Source organism: Herpailurus yagouaroundi, unplaced genomic scaffold (assembly GCF_014898765.1).
Source record: "Herpailurus yagouaroundi ecotype Mexico unplaced genomic scaffold, PumYag 77, whole genome shotgun sequence".
NCBI lineage: Eukaryota > Metazoa > Chordata > Mammalia > Carnivora > Felidae > Herpailurus > Herpailurus yagouaroundi.
Window position 1 is genome coordinate 20911363 of NW_024412388.1, and position 21698 is coordinate 20933060.

At 39.5% G+C, this 21698-nt stretch overlaps 1 protein-coding gene across 1 annotated transcript in view; it reads left to right on the plus strand.

The window, feature by feature from the left end:
* The window catches only part of STX12 (syntaxin 12), a 43848-nt gene that overhangs the window by 15044 nt on the left and 7106 nt on the right, over positions 1-21698 (plus strand). The window contains exons 2-6 of the mRNA XM_040466519.1: positions 427-496; positions 2007-2106; positions 11672-11809; positions 17804-17847; positions 19165-19270. Coding sequence (XP_040322453.1) covers positions 427-496; positions 2007-2106; positions 11672-11809; positions 17804-17847; positions 19165-19270 — 458 coding nt within the window. The remainder of the gene's footprint in view (positions 1-426; positions 497-2006; positions 2107-11671; positions 11810-17803; positions 17848-19164; positions 19271-21698) is intronic.

The window sequence follows — 21698 nt, forward strand, 5'->3', positions numbered from 1 at the left end:
GATAGTAATTTATTATTGATAACAAATGTACATTGTCTTTCCCAAAATGTTTGCTATAGAAAAATTATTGTATTATGAATTTAAATTTTCATTGTTAGGAGTTGATATTTGGTATTAAGGCCCCTTCCAAAGGTATTGAAATATTAAACCAGCACCATGGGAAATCTAGAAAATTTTGGAAGTTCTTTGAGAATGATGAACGAAACTGCCACCCCCTACTTGGTGACATAGTTACTCTATAGGAGAAAGGTGAACCTCGGTTAGTTTTAGAAGGGAATGTATATGCCAAAGTTTTGATCACAGCATGCTTTTTGTTAGTTGCATGAACTTATTCAGGATGTGGAGAGAGACCAGCGATCTAAGAAGTAGGGTGCTCATGGTGAATGTATTTTTCTTTTAAATAAATCTTTTTTCCCCTTTCCCTAGCTGCTCAGATAAAGAATTTGATGAGCCAACTAGGAACTAAGCAGGACTCAAGCAAACTACAGGAAAATCTGTGAGTAGCTTCCTAACAAGGTTGGGTTTGGTGAGGGCCCTCTAGGATGCACTTACTGTCCTTGCTGCATGGCAGCTCACTTAGGTTTCAGGCCTATGGAGTCAGAATGACAGGCAGTGGGACATGAAGTAACAGTTGGATCTAGAAGAGGGGCACCAAAATATATTCATGGTTTGTGATCTCCATTGCCTTTCAAAATCCTTGAACTCCGATTCTTTCTTCCTTGGGCAGTTTCGGAATTTGAGAAAGTAGAGAAGGGAACTCCTACCACTGTTAAACTATATTCTGCCTAAATGAGCCTCCTTGTTGGCACAGGACTCCTGATGATCTGCAGAGGTCATCTAGTCTAGTGGGATTTCCAACTATAAACACTAGAAAAATGTATTCCGAATGACCGGAGGGGCGTCTGAGGGAGAAGAGAATGGACTGGTAGTAGGGACTCATGAATCTTTTTATTACATCCTCCTTGACCCCATTTCTGCTTTCGGAAATTTTATTCTTCATCTTTAAGATATATTGAAGGATATTCTGTGTTTCCTGTCCTTGATGGTGTGAATTGAGAGACTGACTTACTACTCTGAGCTTTTTCTAGGGAGATGTGAAAAATCTTTGTGTTGGTCATGTGTTAGTCACGTCTGGGAGGTTCAGGCCCTTAATTGACTGCCTCTTGTTTTGACTCCCTTGTCTTTTAATCTTGGAGGCCCCTTTGCAGTGAAAAAACACTAACAATTAGTAGTGTGGTTTCTCTGTCCTCCCTTAAAACCTTTGTAGAAATGGCGAGAGAGTAGAGGAAACCATGACTAAAAGGAGCTCTTTTAGGGTTTCCACTACTTTCCAATCCCATTTAATATAATGCATATTCTTTCCTCTTTAATTTCCCTTCTCTTATACTCCGTATGTGTTTTTACACAGTACAGGGCTTCTTTGTTTTGGAGGGGAGAGCCAGAAAGTCAAGCATGAAGGACAGTAGGGAGCCAAGTATAAAGCTGAAAAAGCACCAGCTTTAAGCAAGAACGTGGGTGTAGATCTTTGGAGGTTGTTCCCTAGGGTGGAAACTGTGCTTTTAGTGCATATTTCCTCCAATCCCCAGTGTCTGGATTTTGTCTCCAGTCAGTGGCCTGTGACAGGCAGCAGCTGTGCCGAACTGCCGGGCAGTTCAACGTAAGTTTTGTGAGAACTCAGTGTGTTCCAACTATTCGAGTTAGGTGTGGGGGCAGCTGCTCTTAAATTTCTATCAGAACTGCTGATAGGCTTTTCTTGTCTCCGTGAGGAGTTAAAATACCTGATCCGTAGGTTTCACTGAGGCAGGTTCTTTCTACTGAGTAACATGTTTTTGACTGAGTCGTATTTGTGGAATTTTGTGTGTGGGGGAACCTGGGCCTCTGGGAACCCATTCCTTCAAGTACTGTTTCATTCCCTGCATCGCAAGGCACTGTGGGCACAAGCTGGCACAAAGTGTGACAGCTCTTGAGCGGTGGGAATACCCTGAATCATGTCTTTTCTCTCTCAGGCAGCAGTTACAGCACTCCACAAATCAGCTTGCCAAGGAAACAAATGAGTTACTGAAGGAGTTAGGGGCCTTGCCTCTTCCCTTATCTGCTTCGGAACAGGTAGGTATTTTCTGGGGTGTATATGTGTGTATGTTTGTTTAATAGGAAAGGACTTCGTGAGAGAGAAAAAGTTTCCCAGACAAACAAAAATTAAAGGAGTTTGTGACCACTAAGCCAGCCCTGCAAGAAATTTTAAGGGAGACTTTCTGAGGGGAGAAAAGATGAAAATATATATACATATATATAAATACCAAAAGCAACAAAAGATTAGAAAGGGCCAGAGAACACCACCAGAAACTCCAACTCTACAAGCATCATAATGGCAATAAATTCATATCTTTCAGTACTCACTCTAAACATCAATGGACTCAATGCTCCAATCAAAAGACATAGGGTAACAGAATGGCTAAGAAAACAAGATCCGTCTATATGCTGTTTACAAGAGACCCACTTTAGACCTAAAGACACCTTCAGATTGAAAATAAGGGGACGGAGAACCATCTATCATGCTAATGGTCAACAAAAGAAAGCCAGAGTAGCCATACTTATATCAGACAATCCAGACTTTAAAATAAAGACTGTATCAAGAGATGCAGAAGGGCATTATATCGTAATCAAGGGGTCTATAGACCAAGAAGACCTAACAATTGTAAACATTTATGTGCCAAATGTGGAAGCGCCCAAATATATAAATCAGTTAATCACAAACATAAAGAAACTCATCGATAGTAATACCATAATAGTAGGAGACTTTACCCCACTCACAGCAATGGACAGATCATCTAATCAAAAAATCAACAAGGAAACAATGGCTTTGAATGACACACTGGACCAGATGGACTTAACAGATATATTCAGAACATTTCATCATAAAGCAGCAGAATATACATTCTTCTCCAGTGCACATGGAACATTCTCCAGAATAGACCACATACTGGGACACAAATCAGCCCTCAGCAAGTACAAAAAGGTCAAGATCATACTGTGCATATTTTCAGACCACAACGCTATGAAACTTGAGATCAGTCACAAGAAAAAATTTGGAAAGGTAACAAATACTTGGAGACTGAAGAACATCCTACTAGAGAATGAATGGGCTAACCAAGCAGTTAAAGAGGAAATTAAAAAGTATATGGAAGTCAATGAAGATGATAACACCACAACCCAAAACCTCTGGGACGCAGTAAAGGTGGTCATAAGAGGAAAGTATATGGCAATCCAGGCCTTCCTAAAGAAGGAAGAAAGATCTCAGATACACAACCTAACCTTACGCCTTAAGGAGCTGGAAAAAGAACAGCAAATAAAACCCAAAACCAGCAGAAGACAGGAAATGATAAAGATTAGAGCAGGAATTAATGCTATCGAAACCAAAAAAACAGTAGAACAGATCAATGAAACCAGAAGCTAATTCTTTGAAAGAATTAACAAAATTGATAAACCCCTAGCCAATTTGATCAAGAAGAAAAAGGAAAGGACCCAAATAAATAAAATCAAGAATGAAAGAGGAGAGATCACAACCAACTCAACAGAAATAAAAACAATAATAAGAGAATATTGTGAGCAATTATATGCCAATAAAATGGGTAATCTGGAAGAAATAGAAAAATTCCTAGAAACATATACACTACCAAAACTGAAACAGGAAGAAATAGAAAATTTGAACAGACCCATAACCAGTAAGGAAATCAAATTAGTAATCAAAAACCTGCCAAAAAACAAGAGTCCAGGGCCAGATGGCTTTCCAGGGGAATTCTACCAAACATTTAAGAAAGAGTTAACACCTATTCTCTTGAAACTGTTCCAAAAAATAGAAATGGAAGGAAAACTTCCAAACTCTTTCTATGAAGCTAGCATTACCTTGATTCCAAAACCAGACAGAGACCACACTAAAAGGAGAACTGTAGACCAATTTCCCTGATGAATATGGATGCAGAAATTCTCAACAAGATATTAGCCAACTGGATCCAACAATACATTAAAAAAGTTATTCACTGTGACCAAGTGAGATTTATACCTGGGATGCAGGGCTGGTTCAGTATCCACAAAACACTTAATGTGATTCATCACATCAATAAAAGAAAGGACAAGAACCATATGATCCTCTCAAATAGATGCAGAGAAAGCATTTGAGAAAATACAGCATCCTTTCTTGGGAAAAACCCTCAAGAAAGTAGGGATAGAAGGAGCATACCTCGAGATCATAAAAGCCATATATGAATGACCCAACACTAATATCATCCTCAATGGGGAAAGACTGAGAGCTTTCCCCCTAAGGTTAGGAACAAGACAGGGATGTCCACTCTCGCCACTGTTATTCAACATAGTATTGGAAGTCTTAGCCTCTGCAATCAGACAACACAAAGAAAAGGCATCCAAATCGGCCAGGAGGTCAAACTTTTACTCTTCACAGATGACATGATACTCTATATGGAAAATCCAAAAGATTCCACCAAAAAGCTGCTAGAATTGATTCATGAATTCAGCAAAGTTGCAGGATATAAAATCAATGCACAGAAATTGGTTGCATTCCTATACACCAACAATAAAGCGACAGAGAAATCAAGGAATCGATCCCATTTACAGTTGCACAAAAAACCATAAAATACCTAGGAATAAATCTAACCAAAGAAGTGAAAAATCTATACACTGAAAACTATAGAAAGCTTCTGGAAGAAATTGGAAGAAAACACAAAAAAATGGAAAAAGATTCCATGCTCCTGGATAGGAAGAACAAATATTGTTAAAATGTTGATACCACTCAAAGCAATCTACATGTTCAATGCAATCCCTGTCAAAGTAACACCAGCATTCTTCACAGAGCTAGAACAAATAATCCTAAAATTTGTATGGAACCAGAAAACACCCCGGATAGCCAAAGCAATCTTGAAAAAGAAAACCAAAGCAGGAGGCATTACAATCCCAGACTTCAAGCTATACTACAAAGCTGTAATCATCAACACAGTATGGTACTGGCACAAGAACAGACACACTCAGATCAATGGAACAGAATAGAGAACCCAGAAATGGACCCACAAACGTATGGCCAACTTTGACAAAGCAGGAAAGAATATCCAGTGGAATAAAGACAGTCTCTTCAGCAAGTGGTGCTGGGAAAACTGGACAGCGACATGCAGAAGAATGAACCTGGACCCACTTTCTTCCACCATACACAAAAATAAACTCAAAATGGATGAGAGACCTCAATTTAAGACAGGAAGCCAACAAAATCCTCGAGGAGAAAGCAGGCAAAAACTTCTTTGATCTTGCCCACAGCAACTTCTTACTCAACACGTCTCCGGAGGCAAGGGAAACAAAAGCAAAAATGAACTACTGGGACCTCATCAAAATAAAAAGCTTCTGCACAGTGAAGGAAACAATCAGCAAAACTAAAAGGCAACCGACAGAATGGGAGAAGATATTTGCAAATGACATATCAGATAAAGGGTTAGTATCCAAACTCTATAAAGAACTTCTCAAACTTAACAACCAAAAGCCAAATAATCCAGTGAAGAAATGGGCAAAAGACATGAATAGACACTTCTCCGAGGAAGACATCCAGATGGCCAACCGACACATGAAAAAATGCTCAACGTCACTCATCATCAGGGAAATACAAATCAAAACCACAATGAGGTACCACCTTACACCTGTCAGAATGGCTAACATGAACAACTCAGGCAACAACAGATGTTGGCGAGGATGCAGAGAAAGAGGATCTCTTTTGCATTGTTGGTGGCAATGCAAGCTGGTGCAGCCACTCTGGAAAACAGTATGGAGGTTCCTCAAAAAGCTAAAAATAGAACTACCCTATGACCTAGCAATTGCACTACTAGGCATTTATCCACAGGATACAGGTGTGCTGTTTCGAAGGGACACATGCACTCCCATGTTTATAGCAGCACTATCAGCAATAGCCAAAGTATGGAAAGAGCCCAAATGTCCATCGATGGATGAATGGATAAAGAAGATGTGGGATATATATACAATGGAGTATTACTTGGCAGTCAAAAAGAATGAAATCTTGCCATTTGCAACTACATGGATGGAACTGGAGGCTATTATGCTAAGTGAACTTAGTCAGAGAGAGACAAAAATCATATGACTTCACTCATATGAGGACTTTAAGAGACAAAACAGATGAACATAAGGGAAGGGAAACAAAAATAATATAAAAACAGGGAGGGGGACAAAACAGAAGAGACTCATAAGTATGGGGAACGAACAGAGGCTTACTGGAAGAGTTGTGGGAGGGGGGATGGGCTAAATGGGGAAGGAGCATTAAGGAGTCTACTCCTGAAATCACTGTTGCACTATATGCTAACTAACTTGGATGTAAATTTAAAAATAATTTAAAAAAATAGGAAAGGACTTCATTTTAATGGGAAGGCGGTGTGTGAAACTAAAGTGACTTGGCCTTTGGTGCTAGGTAGACCTTCTCTGACCCTCAGTTTCCTTATCTGTAAAATGGGGTTATGTGACTGTTGTGACGATAGGAAGAATATTTGCACCAGATCTTGCAGAGTGCCTGGCAATTAGTAGCTACTCAATATCTGTGGCTATTTTTAATAATAACGTTGAATATATTAATAAAATGAGCTTAACTGGAAAGGAATCTCAGCGTTTGCATCTCTGGAGTTTGGCTAGCAGCTTTATGTTTGGTCCTGCTTTGTTTTGCATGCAGTCTCTGTAAATAATTTCAATCAGATGTTTTTCCTTTCTATTTTGCAGTTACTTTCATGTCCCATCATGAGTCACTGATAGGCCTCAGGTTGAAGAAATGCTCAGGGGAAAAGATGTCTCTTTTCAAGTTATTTTATTCAGTGGTCATTGAAATCCTTTAAAAACACACACTTTTTACTGGAGTTCATTGTTCCCTTGATGTGCCAGGCCTTTTCTTCACACGTTCCTGAAGTCAGCGTGCCTCCTTCTTTATTGTGGTTTGACCTGTTATTCCCTATCATTCATGGTCTACCTCAAATCCTCTCCTCCTAGAAAAAAACCTTCTCCAACTACCTTAGCTTACTGTGACTTCATTTGGCTTTTTATTATTGAATTTTTTTATGATTTATCTCTGATGGCTCTAAAGACAAGGCCTACAACTTCCCTATTCTGGATTGTTTTTCATCTTGTGAGTTGTAGCTAGGTGGAATGTGAAATAGTTCTAGTGTGCTGTGATCATTTGAAAAAATGAAATAGAGGCACCTGGGTGGCTCAGTCAGTTGAGCGTCTGACTTCGGCTCAGGTCATGATCTCTCAGTTTGTGAGTTTGAGCCCCACATCAGGCTCTGTGCTGACAGCTCAGAGCCTGGAGTCTGCTTCAGATTCTGTGTCTCCCTCTCTCTCTGTCCCTCCCTGACTCGCGCCTCTGTCTCTCTGTCTCTTTCTCTTTCAAAAGCAAATAAACATTAAAAATGTTTTTAAAAATCAAATAGAGTAGAAATATCAGAATGTATACCATGTAGGGGTACCTGGGTGGCTCAATTGGTTAAGCATCCGACTGTGGCTTAGGTCATGACTTCACGGTTCGTGAGTTCAAGCCCTGCATCAGGCTCTCTGCTATCAGCACAGAGCCTGCTTCAGATCCTCTGTCCCCCTCACTCTCTACCCCTCTTCAACTAGAGCACATGTATGCATGCTGTTTCTCTCTCTCTCTCAAAAATAGGAGCACCTGGGTGGCTTGGTTGGTTAAGTGTCTGACTTCAGCTCAGGTCATGATCACATGGTTTGTGAGTTCAAGCCCTGCGTTGGGCTCTCTGCTGTCAACGCAGAGCCTGCTTCAGATTCTGTGTCTCCCTCTCTATCTGCTCCTCCCCCATGCTCCCTCTCTCAAAAATAAACATTTAAAAATAAATTAATTAATTACTTAAAACTTGAAAAAACATATGTGTGCCATGTAATAAAGGGAAATATATACTACAGAAAGCTTCCATTTCATTCACATTCTTCCTTTTTTTTTTTTATGTTTATTTATTTTTGAGAGAGAGAGGTGGTAGTGGGGGGTGGGGTGCATGCATGAGCTGGGGAGGGACAGAGGCGAGAATCCCAAGCAGGCTCTGCATTGTCATTGCAGAGCCAAGATAGGGGGTTTGAACTCATGAACCATGAGATCAGAACCTGAGCGGAAATCAAGAGTCAGATGTTCAACTAACTGAGCCACCCAGGTGCCCCCCCAAGATGTCTCATTCTTACTGCATGTCTCCATCAAAAAGTTTGAAAATGTTAGTTTAACCCATACCTGAAGCCTATGTTTAGTCTTTGGAGTTTTGGCGCCCCCTTGCACAAGAGAGGAGCCAAGACTAGATGCTTTGTCGTGCTACAAAGTAGCTATGATAAAAAGTGATCTTAATGTAATCAGCTTTGGTTATCCTTGTGTGTGCTGCTCAGTTGTTACTCATACTGATATTTCACTTAGGACCAGTTCCCCTTGCCGTCCAATATCCCCATATTGTTCCCAAATTACCCCTTTCCTCTTCCCAGCTGGTACTTACGGAAAACACACTTGTGGATGGTTTTAGTAGTAATGAAAAAGTAGTCTAAGGGTTTGATGAAAGCTGAGTGTTGAAAGCACTGAAGAGTTAAATAGTAGCCTAAACAAAAATAGTTAAATCCGCTACCAAAAAAAAAAAAAAAAAAAGAATTAAGTGTATTTCAAAATCAAAAAGGAGTTATTTTTGGATCATGCATGCTGTTGTTCCCTTCCATTATCTTGGATCATTAGGAACACAAAATAGATCTACAATTGTAATTCCTTGATTCCCTTCCCCTGTTCTGCTGAATACCCTTTTCCCTTTTGATTCTTTTTTCATCTCATCAATCTTAGCCTTACCACCATCTTTTTGCTGCAGTTCTGTGTATCAGACCATATATCCTGCTTTCGGTCTTTTTTCATCCTCATGTGCTATCAGCAGTGATCTTCTATTTGCCAAATATAGTGGCCTTTTTTGAGTTTTGGTTTTTTTTTTTAATTTTAGAGAGAGAAGAGGGAGACGAGCAGGGGAGAGGGGCAGGGGGAGAGAGAGAGAGAGAGAGAGAATATCTTAAACAGGCTCTGTGCTCAGCATGGAGCCTGATAACGGAGTTCGATCCCATGACCCTGGGATCATGACCTGAGCTGAAATCAAGAGTTGGACGCTCAACCGACTAAGCCACCCAGGTGCCTACCCCCTTTTTTCTTTTATTTTTGTTTTAATGTTTATTAATTATTGAGAGAAAGAGAGAGAACATGAGCATGGAGGGACAGAGAGAGGGAGAAACACAGACTGTGAAGCAAGCTCCAGGCTCTGAGCTGTCGGCACAGAGCCCAGTGTGGGGCTTGAACTTGCAAACCGAGAGATCATGATCTGAGCCGAAGTTGGAGGCTTAACCGATTGAGCCACCCAGGCACCCCCCCCCCCCCCGCTTTTTTTGGAGTGTTTAGTCACTCTTCTGTTTCATTTGAAACAGCCCATCTTGCCTATACTGAAACTTTCTTCTTCTTTCCATGATCTCCTTTCAGTCTGTCCCCCAACTCTGGTATCCCTTGCTGGCTTCTTTTCTCTTTCCCTAGATGGAGTCTCAGCCTCCTTCTCTGACTCTCGGTCTTCCTAGAAGTGGGCATGTCCCAAGGCTCTGCCATTGACCCTCTAATTTTCTCAGCCTCTGCTTTCTCCTTCAAGAGGCTTATCTACTTTTATGAGCTCTCTGTGACCTTTATGAACTTGACCCCCAGATCTTTTCCCAGCCCTAGCCCCTAACCTCTAAGGACTAGGCCCATATTGCCAATTCCTGTTCTAATATCCCACTTTAATCTGCTTTCATCAAAAATTATGTGTTGTCTTATACTGAATTCCTCCCATTTGACCCAAACCCCTTAACTAAGCTGATTGATAATACTTATTGTCATAAAGAAGTTTGTGCCTTTTCACCTAATATTCCCATTCTTGCAAATTTATCCTAAGGAAAAAAGTTTGAAGAAAAAAAACTATAGTCTGGAGACGGAGTTTTTGGATTTGCAGTCTACCCCTTCCACTTACTGACTGTGTGATCCTAGGCAAATTGTTAACTTCTCTGTGCCTTGGTTTTCTGATCTATAAAATATATATAGTACCTAATTTATAGGTTGTTGTATGAGTTAAGTGAGTTATTATGTAAAGTACTTATAACCATACTGATACATTGTAAACACTGTATTAATATTAGCACTTACAGCGGGGCTCACATTAACTTTATTTATAATAGTTAAAAACTGGGAACAATCTAGAAGGAATGTTTACATAAAATTTACTAGATCAACCTGGTAGAATATTATGTAATGAAGACCATAATTATGAAGAGTATGATAACATGGAAAATGTTTATGATATACTTAAAGATAGTATTTTTATGGGGCACCTTGGCTGGCTCAGTTGGTGGAGCATGCACCTTGTGATCTCAGGGTTGTGAATTCAGGTGCCACGTTGGGCATGGAGCCTACTCAAAAAAGAAAAAAAATTAGTTTTGGATAGTGAGATTAGGGAATTATGGCTTTTCCCACTTATTGTTATAATGTTTATGTGAAAATAAAAAATCCCAGAAAAGGAGAAACTTTCTTCATCTAAATTTGCTTTCAGTATTACCATAAGTCTCCCATGTGTGATATTTGAGTCATTCTTGACTTTAACCCCTTGCTGCACAGCCATTCACTAACTCATAAAATTTATTAAACTCATGTCTTTGCATTCCCATTACTGATACAATGTCCTCCTAACCTTTAACCTAGAATATTGCAATACTCTTTTTTACTTGTTTCTTTTTTCCATCCCATCTTGTACACCGTGGCAGACTACTTTTTCTTCTAAATTATCATTTTGTATCCATCACGTTTCTTGCTCAGACATTTTTGTTGCTCTGTGTTCTTCAGAAGTTGAATCCCAAACTCATTAGCTTGGCATTTATCTTTGACCACTTGAGTTCTTACTGATTATACCTGCCTCTCAACTCCTATAGTATTAATTGATTATAGCAGTTATTTATAATGAGTTGTGACTTGTGTGTCTGTATCCTTTATCTGTAAGTAGATGGTAAGCCGTTTGGGGTCAGGGATGAGTTTTTACTTCTGTGTTCTCAGCACATAGCAAGTCCTTTCAGTATGTGTTTTTTGAGACATAGAATCAGTAAGCTTAGCAAAGAGAGCCTGTAATAAAGTAGTTTTCAGGCTCTCAAAGATTTTAAGCCTCATTACAGTATAAAGGAAAATGATTATCATAGTTGGTGGGGGGAAGCTATGTACTCCATATAGATGAATAGTTTTAACATAAAACAATCTCTTTGGGGTTCATTCTGGGCCTAAAGTTATTTATTCCGCTTTTAGATTCTCCAGGGAACCAAAATTCTCAATTGCAATTCTCTCTGAAATTACCTTACAAGGTAAATGACACACAGTTTCCAGGTTTGTCAGAGGAAAGAAGGAAAATTCAAACTTGGCCTATGGTATTAATGAGGGATTTAAATTAGCAAAGAACAAATGTATTCATTTAAGGAAGACCTTATTTTATAGTAATTTTTCTGGTTAGAAATCTTGAGGGGGACTGGTTTTGCTTTTAATGGGAATTAAAACCCAATTATTCAGGGTTAATGTGAAATTTCAAGTCCTTATTTATTTCCTTAGCGCCAGCAGAAACTTCAGAAAGAACGCCTCATGAATGACTTCTCTGCAGCCTTAAATAATTTCCAAGCTGTGCAGAGAAGGGTATCTGAAAAAGAAAAGGAGACTATTGCCAGAGCAAGAGCTGGATCTCGTCTCTCGGTAAGTTTATTCCCAAAAGAAGACCTCTGCAATTTCATGATGTTCTTTTCCATGTTGTTGGTTTTTTTTTTTCCTCCTGACTCTGACCATTTTGACCATTAGCTTTTGTTTATTATCCCCATCCCCCCACACACACACCTCAATGATAATAAAGAGAGACATTAGCTGCTATGAAAATGCCAGATTGGTACAACCTATATAAAAAATATGTATGCAGGGTGCCTGGCTGGCTCAGTCAGTAGAGCATGTGACTCTCAATCTCAGGGTCATAAGTTCAAGCGCCACGTTGGGTGAAGAGCCTACTTAAAATAAAAACTAAAATAAAATATGTATGCATATGGTCAAAGACCAGAAAGGAATATGCCCAAAGTTTTGAAAAAGTGACAGGTAGAATTGCATGTAATTTCTTTGCTATTATATTTGTCTTAAAGACTTAAAAAAAGAAAAACATGAATCTATTTTCTAGAATATAGCAGGCAAGGTTTTTTGGACTAGACCTCTCTTTGAAATGAACTAATACTAAATTTTATCAGAAGTATAAAAGAGTCACGAAAATATTAAGGTCAAAATCTAAGAGAAGGTGAGAATCCATAGAGAGAGGTAAGCTGAGCACTGAAACTGCTTTTGCATGGAGTACATTTATGGACGACAAACTTGAACTTCAATTTTGATGTTTTTATGGCACGAGGAGGAACAAAAGTCAAAACCCAGAGCACACACAAGGTGGGGAAGCTAAAAGAAGGTGCTACTCCAATTAAACTGGACCCTAAAAGGCTATATTCTTTTAGGGATGGGTGTGCCAAAAGTAAGCCCTTCTTTCCCACAAAAAGATTGCATTAGCACTGAGCTGAGCAGGTGGTGGAGGACAGCAGGGGAGAGGGGACATTCAGACAATAAGTTGTAGCACAAAGGAACCTTGAAGCAAATTTACTGCCCAAATTCATACTACATGAATGGCCCCAAAGCCTCAAGCTTCAAGTAGTTCTGCAATGTAGAGTACTTAGGTGCCAGACAGAAGCGAGTACACATCCTTTCTTGTCAGATAAGCCTAGCCCTGAAAGAATACCCTCAAACAATTTTTGTAGCATAATGATCAGCACTGGGTTAAAAATAACCAAGTACACAAAGAAGTAACTCTGAACAAGAACTAGTAGGAACAACAGTGAGGTGAAATAGACCTACAGAGACTTCATATATTAGAATTAGAAGATAACTGTAACTTACTGTGTTTAAAGAAATAAAAGAAAAAATTTTTAAGTCATTATTTTTTTTCTAATGTTTTTCTTTTTGAGAGAGAGACAGAGCACGAGTGGGGGAGAGGCAGAGAGAGAGGGAGACACAGATTCCGAAGCAGGTTCCAGGCTCTGAGCTGTCAACACAGAACCCAATGGCGGGGCTCGAACCCACAAACCGTGAGATCATGACCTGAGCCCAAGTCGGACACTTAACTGACTAAGACACCCAGGCGCCCCAAAGTAAAAGAATTTTGAAAACATCTACAGGAAGCAGGAAACTATACAAAACTTTGGAAAAGAGTCAGAATATTTTCTAGAATTGAAAAATATGGAAACTAAAAACTTGATTGATGATTTAACTAGAAAATAGAAGATATTTTCTTTTTTTTTTATTTTTTTTTAACGTTTATTCACATTTTGAGAGACAGAGTATGAGCAGGGCAGTGGGAGAGAGGGAGGGAGACACAGAATCCGAAGCAGGCTCCAGGCTCTGAGCTGTCAGCACAGCACAGATGTGGGGCTTGAACACACGAACTGTGATCATGACCTGAGCCGAAATTGGACTCTCTACCAATTGAGTTACCCAGGTGCCCTGATATTTTCTATCTTATGATATTATGTATCAGCATGTAGGACGGGGTTAAGAAGTTAAATAGGAAGAAAGATTATGAGAAATGGAGAATGAAGTGAAGGATCTAACCTAGTTTTAATTGGAGTTTCAGAATAAGAGCGGAGCAAACTTAGAACAGAGGTGATATTTGAAGAGATAATGGCTGGTAATATTTTAGAACTTATGAGAGGCACTAATCTTCAGTTTCAAAAGGCAAACAAATCTCAAAACGAATAAATAAAAGACTTGCATGTAGATACATCAGAGAGAAACTTCAGAACTCTGAAGAAAAAGGAAAATTGTAAAAATAGCCAGGGAAACTATAGAATACCTTCAAAGATGCAGTAGTTGGATTGGCAGTTGATTTCTCAATATCAACAGTGGAAGCCAGTCAAGGACTGTCTTTAATATCCTAAAGGACAATAACTGCCTATGTAGGATTCTAAACCCAGTGAAAATAGATATCCAGAATGAGGGCTAATTAAAGACATTTTCAGTCAAAAGTGAGTTTACTCTCAGCACACCTTACTTAACATTCTAAAAAATGTACTTTAGGGAGAAGGACAGTGAGCTCAGATGGAAAGTCTGAAAAGCAGAAAGGAATGAAGGGCAAAGAAAGTGGTAAATATGTGAAAAGACAAACCACAGAGAGAAGATATTACTATATGTATACCTGACAAGGGATTAGTAGTAACCAGAATATAAAAAGAATTCCCATGAATTAATATGAAAAAGATACAACCCAATAGAGCAGTAGTTTCTCAGACTTTTTGATCTCAGGACCCTATATTACACTTAAAATTATTAGGGGGTGGGGGCGCCTGGGTGGCGCAGTCAGTTAAGCGTCCAACTTCAGCCAGGTCACGATCTCGCGGTCCGTGAGTTCGAGCCCCGCGTCGGGCTCTGGGCTGATGGCTCAGAGCCTGGAGCCTGTTTCCGATTCTGTGTCTCCCTCTCTCTCTGCCCCTCCCCTGTTCATGCTCTGTCTCTCTCTGTCCCAAAAATAAATAAACGTTGAAAAAAAAAAATAAAAAAAAAATAAATAAAAATAAAAAATAAACCTAATGGTTTCTTTAAAAAATAAATAAATAAATAAATAATAAAAAATAAAATAAAATTATTAGGGGGGCGCCTGGGTGGCTCAGTCCGACTTCGGCTCAGGTCACGATCTCACGGTCCGTGCGTTCGAGCCCCGCGTCGGGCTCTGTGCTGACAGCTCGGAGCCTGGAGCCTGTTTCAGATTCTGTGTCTCCCTCTCTCTCTGACCCTCCCCCATTCATGCTCTCTCTCTGTCTTAAAAATAAACGTTAAAAAAAAATTTTTTTTTAAAAATTATTAGGGACGCCAGAGAGCTGTTATTTGTATGAATGGTATCTACTGATAAATACTAGAAATTAAAACTGTGAAGTTTTAAAAATGTTTATTCATTTACAAATAATAAACCCATTACATATTAACGTAAATATAAATTAGATTTTCATTAAAAATAACCGCTTTTGGATGTACTCTGGTACATCCAAATCTGTTGGTCTGTTTTGTATTTTGATTGGATCTTTTATCCACATATGATTTTTATATCATGTATTTATCATTTGGAAGATATTGATTCCCCAAGTTATGCAGGTCTTCCAAATGTTGATATACTTCAGTATACAATATCAAAAGGTAATATAGTTATCTTCAGTTTTATCAGAAAAATCTTTAAGAGACTTTGAGAGAGTTGTGAAACTCTTAAGTTCACAAGTCGTAGATACAAATTTTCCAGCATTCTGGTTTTTTTATTTGAAAGCTAGATTTTTTTTAAGTTTACTATTTATTCTGAGAGAGAGAGAGAGCGAGCGAGCATAAGTTGGGTAGGGCCAGAGAGAGGGAGAAAGAATTCCAAGCAGGCTCCTCCGCGCTATCAGCTCAGAGCCCGATCAGGGTCTGGAATTCACAAACTATGAGATCGTGACCTGAGCTGTGATCAAGAGTTGGATGCTTAACTGACTGAGCCACCCAGGTGCCCTTGGAAGCTAGATTTTTTATCACTGGCAACACACATTGTCCGTGGTTGTCCTTGAGGTGACAAGCTTACATGGTTTATCTTTAAGAACTTATCTGCCAGGGGCGCCTGGATGGCTCAGTTGGTTAAGCATCCAACTTCAGGTCAGGTCATGATCTCACAGTCTGGGAGTTCAAGCCCCGCATCAGGCTCTGTGCTGACAGCTCAGAGCCTGGAGCCTGCTTCGGATTCTGTGTCTCCCTTTCTCTAACCCTCCCCCGCTCATGCTCTGTCTCTCTCTGTCTCAAAAGTAAATAAACATAAAAAAAGAAAAAAAGAATTTATCTGCCAAATACCCATGTGAATAACCATAGGTTGTTATACATATATCACACATACAGAAGTTTGTAATTATATATATAGACAAATTTTATTAAAAGTTTACATATTTTTTAAAGTTTGTAACAGTTTTATATATAAATTATATTAAATATGTAAAATGATGTCCCCTAAAAGGAAATAGCTAGTTCAGCCAGCAGCTCAATTACACATATGCTTTTCCTGGAGACAAGCATTGGATTTCTGTACAGCACAGAAGTGCTTTGTGTGTACGTCAGGTCTCATACGGAATGTTTTAAAGACCTGTATTGAGGTCTTGAGATATACTTAGTTTATAATTTTATTGGCTTCATTAAGGACGAACTGGCTTTTTTGTGTATAGTGATGAAGAATACAATAACAGTAGTGCAGTTTGGTGCCACTGCCTTGCATTTGCATTAAAATGCCAGCAGTTTTATCCACCATTGTTTTTGTTCCATGAGTGTAAACATCAACACAGTGAAAACGGCAAATAACATCTTAGTATTATTTTAAATAATGGTCAAATGGAGAGGTACTCAACTTCTTCAGTAGTTATGAAACTGCAAATTAAAACCACAATGAGGTACTATTTCATGTCCAAAAGTAGGGCAAACATTTTAAATTCTGTGAAGACTGAGGGTCGTTGTTACAGATACGATACAACAGGAACTTTCCTACCTGGCCAGTTATAGTCTGAAGTGAAGCAACCCCTGGAAAACATTTTGCCTGTAACTTCAGAACACATCAGTTCTAGAGAAAACTGTAAATTTTTATATCAGGATATATGTATTAGAATGTTTACGGCAGCATTTTTTGTAGCAGTCAAAAATTGGAAACCTCCGAATGTCCATCTGTTGTAGAACAGATAAATGCATTATGGTGTGTTCACATACTATAATATACAGCTAAGTAAGGAAGTGCATGAACCACAGTTACATTCAGCATCAGGAATGGATCTGGCACAATCTGGTTGTGATCCAATCAAAGCATGAAAGAATACAAACAGTGTAACTCCATGTGAAGTTCAAAATCAGGTAAAATAATATTAAATACGGATATATATCACTGTATTAAAAATACAAGAAAGTGATCACCATAAAGTCAAGGTAGTATTACTTTAAGGGCAAGGGAGGGGATTTGTAATTGGAGAAGGGCACATAGGTAGGCTTGAGGACACTAGCAAGGTTTTTGTTTCTTTCTCGATCTGGGGAAAGAATAAAAATTTAAAAAAACAACCAAAAAAACCTCACAATGTTCCTCTGGATGGGTTGAATTTTGAAATTTTCTCCATTTTGTTTGCTCTTTTAATTATTGCTATTATAAAAAGGCAATTTTTCTAATTGGAATAGATTGCTCTTTTAAAATCTTTTCTTGTTTTTAATATATGCATTAGACAGATTTTTGAACTGAGTCTGCCACTTTAGTGCCTGATATGCCATAAATGTCCATTTAAAAAAATCTTCACATGTTGTGAAAGTTTGTTTCCTTGCAAGTTTTCAACTCTTTCCCTTATTCTGCCTCCATATAGATTGTAAAATAGGTTATCATGATTACTGTTTACTCCTCTCTCCTACCCATGTTCTCTCTGTCCTGTTCAGTAGGGGTGCCGTTCTGAGCCCAGATATGCTTTTAGCTACTTCACACCCATTTCCTAGTCGAGACAGATTGCCAGAGGCCTGTGTCATCTTACAGATCCTGTTGGAGCCAAGGAATGTTGCTTCTTTATACTGTAGCGAAAGGAAGCATTGTTTTGTGTGTCTGTGACGTATTTCTGGATAACAGCAATAATGCCATCTGCTTTCTAGGCGGAGGAGAGGCAAAGAGAGGAGCAGCTCGTCTCATTTGATGGGTAAGGAATTATCCATACAGCCTGCTGGCTGGTAGAGATGGGATTCTGTACGTTTTACTTACCTCTAATTTTAAAAAACAATACAGAAAAGAAGGAAAAATAAAGGGAGATGTGGGGTGAGTAATTTATAATCCACCAAATAAAGTTAAAAAGTCAAAACCGTGGGCTTTTCTAAGATCTTTGAATTAGGGAAGGAATAATTTCAAGGTGAATAAAAAAGCCAAAGGAATCCCTGATGTCTTTGTGTTGGGAAGAGAGCTTGGCTCCCTAGCAGTGAGTATTAACACATGAATCTACAGATTAGGATTTTACCTCTAATTCAGACTTAAGTTTTTCAAAGTTCTTGGGTCTCTGTTTACCCATCTGTAAAACGGAAGCAGCTCATTCTTTTAGGAGCAGTACAAGAAAAAAAGCAAACAATTTGCACCTGAAAGACATCTTCTTTTTTCACTTCTCCAAACGGAATTAACCAGTTGCATAGAAATGTATTTGTGGTATTCAGAACTTAAAATGCTTTATCATAGGTACGTATCTGTCTCTCCCCACTACACTGTGAGCACCTCAAAGGTGTGCCTGGTGGGATCTATTTTATTCAGTTTTGTATCTCTAGCGCATGGAGGAAACCCTTTAAATACTGTGGAGATGATGTCTGATTTATGCCTACTATTGGGAAAATGCTTAATACTGGATTTCCAAAGTGTTTTATGTCTAGTATAATATGTAGTGTGCCTTTTTTCTAAATATGGTACCTGAAAAGAAGAGTTAAAACATTTCACTAGCTTTTTATTTTAGTTTTCTTTTGAGAGGCATTTAACCCAAAGCATAACCTCAAGGAATTTTCTGAAAACCAGAGGATGTGATTCTGTTAGACAAATTGGAAAAGCACTGACAGATCACTTAGCCTGCTCTCCTCCACCCATTTAGTACCCGGGAGACCAACACAGCTTGCACTTTGAGAGGGGATGGGCCAGTATGCTTCATTGACTTCAAGTCTCTGTCCGCTTTCCTTGTCTAGTAAGCCCTGGCAAGATTGCAGAATGTGTACCCCCAGCTGGAAAATAGCAAGGAGTCCCGTCCCTTATAATCCTGCTTCATCTCTGTTTTGCCCATGGGAGCTGAGACTTTGTTTTCTTGGTGTTATCAGCTCTTCGCCTCCAGATGGGAAGAACATGGCCCTCAAGGACTTTGTATTGATACCAGAGGCGTTCGAGCCCTAGTAGTGTCCTTGGATAGGCTCTGCTGGTAGTCGAGATGTTGTAGGCGTCTTGTGTACACCTTAGAGAGGAGGAATCAACTAATGTGCTTGTCTCCTTGCAGCCATGAGGAGTGGAACCAGATGCAGAGCCAGGAGGATGAGGTGGCCATCACTGAACAGGATCTGGAACTTATTAAAGAGAGAGAAACAGCAATTCGGCAGCTGGAGGTGAGAGCCAGGTTGTGTTGTTTGTTTGACTCCATGTATCTGCACTCTAACCCGCCTGGATTTTTTCTCAGTGATTATGAAAAAGCATGAAATGAGTCCTTATGTGATTTGTATATTATATCTCAGTGTAATCATGGCGAATTTGAACTACTCTTACGACAGTACCGGCCACGGTGCCCAAAAAGACTCAAATCCTTTCTTCAATTACCATGTCTTACATGGTGTCCACGAGAATGACAGAGCAAGGCATGAAGAACAGAGCAAGGCAAACATATATTTTATTGCTCGTTAATACTTTGCCCCTAGACCTCTGTGTCAACTTCTAGATCAGGTAGTAGTCTATGGAGAGAGCCCCTTTGCTTAATCTGAGTACCTCAGAATAAAGGCAGACCAAAAAGTTTGCTTAATTTTTGTGCCTCCCAAAGTCCAGTCCCAGGTTGTGGATATGAGTTCAGTGCAGAGAAACAGGAACAGTTTTTGAGGTGGGGGTTGAGGGAAAGGTCTCGAGGCCTTTCTTACCTGATTTTCAGGTTAACCTTAACTTATGTAGTGACCAGCATATACTTTTTTTTTTTATGTTTATTTATTTTTGAGAGAGAGAGAGAGAGAGAGCATGAGCACACACAAGTGGGGGAAGGGCAGAGAGAAAGGGGAACAGAAGATCTGAAACAGGCTCCGCACTGACAGCAGAGAACCAGTGTGGGGTTCAAACTCACAAACTGGGAGATCATGACCAGAGCCAAAGTCGGATGCTCAACCAACTGAGCCACCCACAGCAACCCCATGACCAGTATATTCTTAAACTTAAGGAGTTTTCTCCTCCACGCAGCTAGAAGACTGCCATCCCTGGGGGCAGTGGGGAGAGGGGGGCTGTAGAGAGGAGAAACTTGGAGCGCCTCTATGACCTTCAGCTGTGGCAGTGGCTCTGAACTCTGACTGTACCTTAGTGTCACTTGGAGATTTTTTTTCCAAATGCTCAGCTGTCCTCCCTTGCCCACCAACTATTAGTTTCGATTTTGTGAAATTCCTATTTTTTGTATGTTAAAAATGGGCAGATATCCACAAGAAGCCCTGGGCATAGATTTTTTTTTTTTTTTTTTAACAAACCTACCAGGTGATTATAATGGACATTCAGGGTAGAGACTCACTGCCCTAGAGACCATTGGTGTTTGTGTTTATTTTTTTTTAATGTTTATTTATTTTTGAGAGAGAAAGCATGAGCAGAGAAAGGGCAGAGAGAGAGAGAAAAAGAGGATCCGAAGCAGACTCTGGGCTGACAGCAGAGACAATGTGGGGCACGAACTCACAAACTGAGAGATCATGACCTGACCCAAAATTGGACACCCAACCAGGCGCTCCTGTGTTTTATATATATAATATATATAATATATTATATATATAAAATATTTATATATATATTTAATATATATATTTATATATATATTTAAAATAAAAATATATGTGTGTGTATATATTAAATATTTATTTATTTTTGAGATAGAGAGACAGAGTATAAGTGGGGGAGGGGCAGAGAGAGAGGAAAACACAGGATCCAAAGCAGGCTCCAGGCACTGAGCTGTCAGCACAAAGCCTGACATGGGGCTTGAACTCATGAATGGTGAGATTGTGACCTGAACCGAAGTTGAAAGCTTAAGTGACTGAGACACACACACACACACACACACGCACACACACACACACACGTATATAATTTTTACTAATTTTTATTTGTAATTTTTTTCACTTTTTATTTTCTTTTTTAATTTTTTTTTTCAACGTTTATTTATTTTTGGGACAGAGAGAGACAGAGCATGAATGGGGGAGGGGCAGAGAGAGAGGGAGACACAGAATTGGAAACAGGCTCCAGGCTCCGAGCCATCAGCCCAGAGCCTGACGCGGGGCTTGAACTCATGGACTGCAAGATCGTGACCTGGCTGAAGTCGGATGCTTAACCGACAGCGCCACCCAGGCGCCCCTTTTTTAATTTTTTTTAAGTGCCTGTGTTGAGATGGAACAATTCATCCTCAACTGTGATGATTTTATTGTCTTCAAAGATGTCTTATTTTTTCTCTTTTTCACCTACTGCAACTAATCATCAACTTGGTTCTCTGACATTAGAAATACTGTTCTAAGTCGAGTGAGACATGGAGCTAAGGAAAGGAGTGTAAGGTGGTGGATGTCAGGAGCATAGTGGGCACTTGACAGATTCAGGAACATTAAGTCCAAATGCCTTAACTGGGGCTGGATTTTCCTCTCCAGTCATTTCCTACATCTACTGTACAAACCCTATTCTTTTTTCTTTTTTTAAGTTTATTTATTTATTTTGAGAGAGAGCGTGCGCGCACACACACACACACACGCACACGCATGCACACAAGTGGGGGAGGGGCAGAGAGAGAGGGGGAGAGAAAGAATCCCAAGCAGGCTC